The 8543-nt window shown below is 55.4% G+C and overlaps 3 protein-coding genes across 3 annotated transcripts; 2 read left to right on the plus strand and 1 right to left on the minus strand.

Moving 5' to 3' along the window:
- Window positions 1–3558: 3558 nt before the first annotated feature.
- SPRG_15992 (hypothetical protein) lies at window positions 3559–4979 on the minus strand (the record flags this gene model as incomplete). The annotated part of the gene is made up of 4 exons (XM_012355197.1): window positions 3559–3832; window positions 4216–4235; window positions 4290–4610; window positions 4665–4979. 4 exons carry the CDS (start codon window positions 4977–4979, stop codon window positions 3559–3561), a joined length of 930 nt encoding a protein of 309 aa, XP_012210587.1.
- A 965-nt stretch (window positions 4980–5944) lies between these two features.
- SPRG_15993 (hypothetical protein) lies at window positions 5945–6964 on the plus strand (the record flags this gene model as incomplete). The annotated part of the gene is made up of 1 exon (XM_012355198.1): window positions 5945–6964. One exon carries the CDS (start codon window positions 5945–5947, stop codon window positions 6962–6964), a length of 1020 nt encoding a protein of 339 aa, XP_012210588.1.
- A 171-nt stretch (window positions 6965–7135) lies between these two features.
- SPRG_15994 (hypothetical protein) lies at window positions 7136–8449 on the plus strand (the record flags this gene model as incomplete). The annotated part of the gene is made up of 1 exon (XM_012355199.1): window positions 7136–8449. One exon carries the CDS (start codon window positions 7136–7138, stop codon window positions 8447–8449), a length of 1314 nt encoding a protein of 437 aa, XP_012210589.1.
- Between the last annotated feature and the right edge of the window lie 94 nt (window positions 8450–8543).

An 8543-nucleotide genomic window follows, 5' to 3' on the forward strand; every position in this document is an offset into this window, starting at 1 on the left:
CGTGCCTTTGATGGCAAAGTACCGAAGCGTGAGGGCCTCGACGGCACTCTGCAGCGAGCTACGCTCCGCGACGTACGCCAGGCGCGCCTTGCGCTTCGAGAGGCGGTCGGCGAGGAGCTGTCGCTCGCGAGCTGCGCTGCGGGTCGTGGCGGATGGTGTTTTCATTGGAAAGACAAAGCGGAAATGAAAAGGATGAATCAAAGTCTGGCGTTGGACACAGTGGCCAGACCAAATCGTCCCTAGTACCTTGTGTAAACGCGGAGCCGAACAATTTCTGTGAGCTGCACCGTCCCACGGCCCCAGGTTCGCGCCATCTGAACCTCGCTGTGGACGATTTCCCAGTGATCGTAGAAGTCGTTACATTGTATTCGCAGGCGACACATATGGAATATGCAACACAACTCGCACTCTAATTTGTTTGCACGCTCGGCGAAGGGGGTAGGGGACGAAGCCAGTTGACATTATTACTGGTACCTGATATCTTAACCTTATGGGAATCACAATCTGCTCTGCCTATACTGGTACACAGCTAACTGGTACAGTGACGTAACCAAGGCCATCGATACGACGAATGGATAAGATCAGTGGGATAATTCGGTGCTATTATGCGTGAAGATAATGCTCGCGATCCCCGACACTAAAGCGCACCTCGGTACCCCGGATTCGCATTTTTCGCGGCACCGAGGGCAAAAGCGCGCTTTAGTGAGCCAAGGTCAGTAACTTGCATATTAACCCTTGCAGTAGCCCAGCGATCACATCCAAGAGTGGTACTGTATCAGAAACAGCTGGAGGCCTGCTTGCTCGTCTCGGAAAAGGAGCGTGGAAGAGTTGCACCCACGTTTTTACCACCGTTCGGCAACGACAGCACTGGCACAGTACTGGCATTACAGTTGCAGCGTTCATAGTCACGTCAATTTGCATTGAGCCGCACGCGACGCTCCTTGAACCGGATCTTGTAGCCGAGCGTAGGGACGGGCGAATGGAGTAGTAGCATACACACCACTTGCTCGCTACTACAGGCTCACGGCTTGCCTGGATGATACAATCATTGCCAAGAGCCCTACTAGTACACTGCTACACCCATGTCTATGGTGGGCTCGTCCGGGTACGATGCAAGCGCATGGGTTTGGTCGACCGCGTTCGCATCCTACGGTCATGTGGCTCGCAGCCTCTTGCGAGAAGTTACTTGCGAATCACCAATGCCACTTGAACCTAATGATCGATACCATTCATGCGCGTCGGTCCCTCTGGTACCGGTAGCTATCACTGCAGCGAACTAGATGCAACGTCCCACGGATTGACTCCGCACTAGAACACGAGAACAGTTTACTTCTCCTACTCTTTATACAGCTGTTGCAGAGAGCGCGATAGAATTACATCTGAAACCAGTGGCCCTAATCGATCCGGCATCCTCGTGTCGACGACGGCCATTATTAACTATTAGTCGTTGAAGGTCCCTTGCATTGTCCGTGCGGTCACTAAGCGCGACAAATGGCGGTATTTTGGACGCTGGAAATGGGCTCGATACGGCGCGCAGGGAGTTCTTCTTATAGTCAACTTGCCGAACGTGGCAACTCTATTCCTTTCTGTCTCAGGTGAGCAGAGTTAGAGCGTGGTGGGCCGCGCATCATCGTTCGTCCGAGTTGTAAAAACCGTTAGTAGATGTCGAAGGATACACTTGATCCGGCCTAGTACGCGGCAGATACTCGACGTCGCGCAGCTCTTCAATTTCGTGGCTCGCAAAGCTAGGGCACCAAAGTCGAGTAGTCGGTCGGCGAGGACGACCTGTATCTGGTCAGCGACATGGATTCTTGAATCAAGAGTATTAGTCGAGGTTGCTGCCTGGAGCGCCGGCTCGACAAGGTGGCCTCTCTGGTCGGGCCATCTGCCTGTTGGTAGGGGCGACCACGGTGCAAATCGAAAAGTCATGTATTTCAGCTGCAACGCCGCCACGGTTCGCGTAGGGACAAAGACTTGCAATGCGTTCTACGCTGTATTTGTACGACCTGTGAGAGACTTGCACGGAGCATCGTTCGAAACCTAGCCCTACATGGGATTCGTGAGGATGGTACGCGGCGGTATGACCTGAACTAACCAAACAAACTTTTTAGCTCGTGTGTACGCTGCTTGATTAATGCGGTGTAAAGTAGCGTATATTTTGCCGTTTAGGACTGGCGACCGTCGCACAAAAAGTCATTGAGCTTTTGGGAGGGTTCAAATGAACGATCACTCATCCCACTTCAATCGAGCTCTGTAACAATCCGAATTGAACCAGACAGTTCTTCAACAAGTGACTCGTCTCGGGATCTCCTGCGGTAACCAAGAACGACACGCGTTGCGAGCCAGCGGTACGCGCAGGTTCAAGCTAGGTGGCTTTTTCAAACAGACCGTTTACACGAAGATGATTCGGTAGTGCGCGAGGCGAATATGGGATGTTGGGAGAACTGGAGGACTGAAAATCAGTTGCGTCGGCGCATCTGAGTTGTCTCATTGGCACGAGATAGCTTGCCCCGCCTACTAGTACGGTGCGTGACCAGTCAGTAAATTGATCATGAGGACACCCTGCCAACTTGACCCTGCACATGGGCCGACGCGTCACCCGATGTGCGATAGCCACGAATGTCTTGGTCGCACAGTTTTGTTCGCTGCTGACCGGGTCGTGCGACTTGGAACTCGGGTGCGTGGAGCAACCGTGCCGCACGCTTCTCGATTCACTTAAACATTTCACCGAGGCGCGAGACTGAACCCTACCCCCAGACGTACAGTCCTGACTGTCTAAAGGCAACCCATGAAATTTTATTGCCCACATAAAGGCAACTTTGGACATGCCATGTCAATCATGTCAACATCACCGAAACGTGCATGTTTTCGATTCCGAATGGCCTGAAATCGGTCTATACCACAGCATATTGTACAGGGGCGTAACGGCTTGGCGCCATTTTACGCCGGATCGCTACCGACGCGGTACTCGCACAGCCACCGAGGCAGAGGGCGTCTAGAACGCCTCGTACCACGAGGACGTGATGAATCTTAAAAGATCAATAAAGACATTCTGGCTCACTGCACGCGAAAGAGGCTTGGAGTTCGAGCTACCCAACGTCTCCAACTACGTCGACTTGCGGAAGAGTACCATGGAGTTGTGGAACTTCTCTATTCCCGGGAGCTGGGGCTGCGGACTGCTACGCAAAAGGCTTCTTCCAGCTCTAGCTCATAATCCACGAGAACATGCACTTGTATTTGCTCTCCCTCCTTCCTGTACTCGGGAACAATGCGCGTCAAAGGGAACGTGTGGTAGCGAGCTTTGCTTCAGTAATGTCCGTCTGGTCGACTTCTATCTCGTCCTTGGCATTACACACTGACAGGACGGTCAGAGAAAAAACCTCGCGCAAGTGATAATTTGCTAAAGGCAAGAAAAATGGGCCTTGCCTTTAGACAGGTTATACTGTACCCGATGTTGGTGGTGCAAGAGATTTGAATGGGATTATTAGTCTATCCTCTCAGCAGGACATCCCAGATATGCACCACGACCACACAAAAAACGGGCCCATCACAAAATCACTAGATTGACATAATTCGGAAAGCTGTCGGGCGCGCCAGCACGCGCTCCAAGTGTTTGAAGTAGTCGGTTGCGATCCATGCAGCACGCTGCAGTAAGAACCAGCTTATGTGCTGCTCGAGGAACGCTGTGTCGGCAGCCTGCATTGCGTACTCGACGACTTCGCGATCGTATAGGTCTGGGTACAGCACCTTGACATAGTCAAGCACGGACTCAAACGCCGCTCGGTGCTCGAGACAGTTGACGGTGCGCAGCAAGCGCGAGTTGACCGAGATACTGAACAAACAACGCATGCTACCATTCGAAGCTCTCTTCTAATTTGCGGGGACGAGGGTGGGCTTCGTCACTTGATATCGTGCGGTAGGCAATGATAATGCGGTCGGGCTCGTCAAACCGCTTATGTAAAGCTCGAGAGCAACGATCGTGCACCACGCTCGGCGAGTAAAATGGGTGTTTTGCGCGCGCAGCAAGTCGAAACGATCTTTTCACGAAGGGGCGTATCTTGCGAGGCCGTCGTAGAGCTAGCATTCTAGATTTCGACGCCTACTAAGCAACCTGCCTTCCCTCATGGCAGTAATGAAGGCATTACGCCCTTTGCCCCCTGAGCAAGCTCGCCATTGTGAAACGTCTCCTGTACATAGCTACAACGCTCGGTCGACGTCACTTCTTTACGCAGCACCTACGTCCAAACGCACACCCTGCGACCCTGCGCCACGGTATCAAGAACACGAACCTTCATGCTACTGTTACACTCAGAGTCCGGGACCGGAAAGGCTTCGGTCGCCACTGCTCGGTTGACTGCCCATAACGCCTTGGCGACGACCTCTTGGCTGGCCTGGATCACTTTTTGCAACACGAGCTTGCGCCCACGGACGCCCCACTCGACCTTGATCGAGTCTTCGTACACATACGGAAAGAGGCGCGGGCTCAGCTGCACCGACGTGCCGTGGTAGAGCTGTTTGGAAATCCAGTCGTAGCCAAGTCGGCGCGTCGACGGCTCAGCGACCAGCGTCACATCCAACACCGCGCCGCGCGACAAGTACCCGGGGAGCCGCTACATAGTCCACGAGTGTTAGGTACACATCAAGTCGCACGATCGGAGACACACCTGTGGTGCTTCCATGGTTTGAAACCACTGGCGCAATCGCTGCACAATGGCATTTGTCTTGGTCGCCTCTGTGCGCAGCGCGCAGTTCTCGAGCAGGCTCGCATCCGAGGACTCGCGCAGAGCGACGACAATGTCGTGCCAAGGGAGTAGCGTGCCTTTGATGGCAAAGTACCGAAGCGTGAGGGCCTCGACGGCACTCTGCAGCGAGCTACGCTCCGCGACGTACGCCAGGCGCGCCTTGCGCTTCGAGAGGCGGTCGGCGAGGAGCTGTCGCTCGCGAGCTGCGCTGCGGGTCGTGGCGGATGGTGTTTTCATTGGAAAGACAAAGCGATAATGAAGCCCGACTCGCTGGCTATCGTTGTGGGTTTACGGGACGGATAGCTGTTGACCTTTACGAATACAGGAATCCTATACTTTCTTCGCTTCGTTGGGAAGACTTGATGAATAGAAGCATCTCGTCATCATATAGTAGCACTCGAGGCCACAACGCTGAAGAATTGCTTGCTCGAATCGGAACGAAACATTGGCCGGCTTGGCGCGACGGGATTAGCCCCAGTTTTTGTGGCCTTACCACTGGATGATATTTCTTGGCGGTCCACTTCACGGAAATAGTACCACGACGTCCACCATAACGTGTGCCAGCTTGTGCCATTGGACAGCGTCAAGTCGAACGCAGGGACATCAAATCCTGGTACTCCTCGCACACGGGCGATCTGGTCGTGCCTCGTGCCTCCTTGTGACGACCATGGACCGAGCTCGCCGACGGGTTCTCGTTGCAGCAAGTGGTGCGGTCATACTTGAAGCATCCCTTCCTACGGCAAGTATCTATCACAAATGTGATTGAGCGAGATAGGACTTTGATGGGTGGTGTGTGATGTAATCCTAAGGTTAGTGCGTGTTTAGTCGCATGTGTAGTCGAGTATCCCATCAACGAGCTCGTCCGCGCCACTTATCGTCTTCCTCCCCACTCTCGGCTTGTTGCAGTAGTAGCTTGAATGAAAAAACAGACCGAGTACCTTCAAGCTCATAATGCAAAACGTCGCACATGTGTCATGTAGTTTGGCAAGAACGATCAATAACAGGATTCCAGTATATGCCTGCGTGTTTGTGTTCGAGTCTTGCTTGAAACACCTCGGCTTTGCCGCGTTACTTGGCCGAAGACGGGGTGCGACGGATCGATCCGATGGCCGCTTGATAGCCCTCGCGTGATCGCATTCGTCGCTCTCACATTGGTGCCAGATCTTGGTCGTTTCAGCTGCCATGTCATTTTTAGCTTTTCCATGGGGTCGGGGCCGTCGTCCGAGAACCAAAAGGCCATCGTGCGCTATGCCAAGCGCGACTGCAGCGGCAGCGTCGACTACACCAACGTCATCTCGACCATGTCGGATGGAAGCGTGCTCAGCGCGTGCACGGCGGGGTATTACACGGGCAAAATCACACCGCCGCCCTCCCAGTACGCGCCCGACACGATTTACGCGACCATCTCGATCCCCGACATGGGCTCCACGGAAGAGGTCGTCGACGGCCTCTGCGTCGCCGTGTCGCCGTCGGCCGACATTTACCTCAAGGCATCCTGCACGGCGCAGGACTTTGCCTACTACGGCAACGCCAACTGCACCGACGTCCTCGCGCTGGATGCAACGGCGGTGAGCATCATCTGTGAGACGCCCAACCCCATCTCGTGGCCGGCCACCTCGACGCTCATCGGGCAGACGTACGCGCAAGCCAACTGCTCGGGCGAGACACTGTACGCAGTCAATGTGGGCAGCGGCGGCATTCCATACGACGTCATCTTGCCGCACCGGGCGTCGAACCGGCGGTGCACCGACGGCCTCATCTACAACACGACCGTGTACCTCGAGACCTTTGGCATCAATGCGACGTACATGACGATCTCGCGGTCCTACATGACCGAAGTCGCGCGCGACCAGACGTGCGTCTTCACGGGCGACAAGTTCCTTCGAGCGTCGTGTGCGAATGCGACGTTCGCCTACTACAGCGACAGCGCGTGTTCGGACTTAGTCGACGTCCTTGAAGTCGGCGCCGTCTCGACCGCGTGCGGCATTGTCTTCAACAATGTCACCGTGCCCAAGACGACGTCACTTGTCATCACGTCGGGCGGCTCGGGTGGTGCGATAGCACTCATGCTCTTTTGCGTCCTCGTTGGTGGCCTTGTTCTGGGCTATCTCGCGTCGCGCCGGGACCAAATCATGGCGGCCGACCCGATGAAGAGGCAGCTCAAGGCCAGTAAAGTGAACAAGTCGGAAGAGGATAGCGGTGCCGCCGACGATGATGTCTAGATATCCTAAAGATGTCACGTTTTTTTCAACTCTAGCATGTTGGTTGGCACTGCGAGCGGGTAAAGATGCGACGCTGCGCGCCGAGATGGATTAGGGTTAGGGTAGGAGTCGGGTAGTTAAAATCGCGGCTAAGTATAGCCACAGTCGTGCACACGCAGAAAAGCCGGCAAGATGAGTGTCGTGCGGTTCGACCACGCCGATTGTTCGGGCGCGGTCCTCTATGTGAGCAGTGCCAACCCGTGGGTGCTCTCAACCAACTGCACCGACGGGTTGGTGGCCAATGCTTCGTCGACGCTCGACCGCTACTTGCCCAATTTACAGTACATGACAGTGCGCCACTCGGACGCAAGCGTCGAGGTCGTCGTTAGTGGGCTCTGCGTCGGCACGGCGCCGGCGTCCAGTCCCCGCTACGTCTACGCCGACTGCCACCGCAGCAAGTTTGCCGCCTTCAACGACAGCAACTGCAGCATTCCCACAGGCATGCACAGCGCTGTCCACATAGCGTGTGACGTTCCATACCGCGTCGCCGCGCCGTTGGAATCGGTTGTCGATTTGAGTGCTGCGCTCTACGAAAACCCCGACTGTACTGGCGCCGTCGTGTGGTCCACGACCAACAGCTCAAGCGCCGGCGCCGCCGAAACGTGCTTGAACGGGTTTCTCGCGAGCCCGTCGGACGAACGCCTTCTCTATCAAGGGCATCAGCGCTACATGACGTTGCTGCAGTGGACCAATACGGAGATGCACGTCCTCGACGGACTGTGCGCCCCGATTTCAACGACTGAGACAACCCCGTACCTCCGCGTTGATTGTGAGAGTCTTTCGTTTGGCTACTTTTCCGATGGCAACTGCACGACACCGATGAGCAATGTGTGGACTGCGGCGACGGCGACCTCTGCCATCGCTTGCTGGTACGAGTCCAGCGTTGTGAACAACCCGGACGCAGCACTCGTCCTCTACGTGACACCCGACTGTGCCAACGGTATTGTGTACTCAACGTCGATGGTATGGGAAGCAGGCAACGGCACCACCGCCTCGACATATATGGCGCCGGGTGTCTGTGCTACTGGGTTTGCCGCCGATATCTCAGTCGCCACCGACGCGTACTTGCCGAACGTGTTATACATGACGATCGACCACGCGGAGGCAGGGTTCGCCGAAGTTGTGGTCGATAGCGTCTGCGTCCCGACGTCAAATAGCGAGTCAACCTATCTGCTGGCCGATTGTTCGACGGGACAATTCAGCTACTTTTCTGACGATGCGTGCGTCCACGCCATCCATACGGGCGCCGAGAAGGCCACCGTAGTCTGCTCGGTCCTTCACCCAACCTCTGGCGTCTGGCCAACGTTTATCCATACGCTACAAGTCTTTGGCGGCCTCTCGATCGACTGCAATGAAAGCGCGAGTGTCACCTATGCCATGGCCAACAGCCCGGACGGCCTCCAGCTGGACATCCCCGTCTCGAGTCGCCACCGGCGCCTTGTGTGATGACGGCACCTTGACCAACGACGTGCTATCATCGACACAGTTTGTACTCAACGAAACCTACATGGTGCTCCAGCACGCGACGTTTACCGAAGCC

Source organism: Saprolegnia parasitica (genome assembly GCF_000151545.1).
Source record: "Saprolegnia parasitica CBS 223.65 unplaced genomic scaffold supercont2.215, whole genome shotgun sequence".
Classification (NCBI taxonomy): domain Eukaryota; phylum Oomycota; class Saprolegniomycetes; order Saprolegniales; family Saprolegniaceae; genus Saprolegnia; species Saprolegnia parasitica.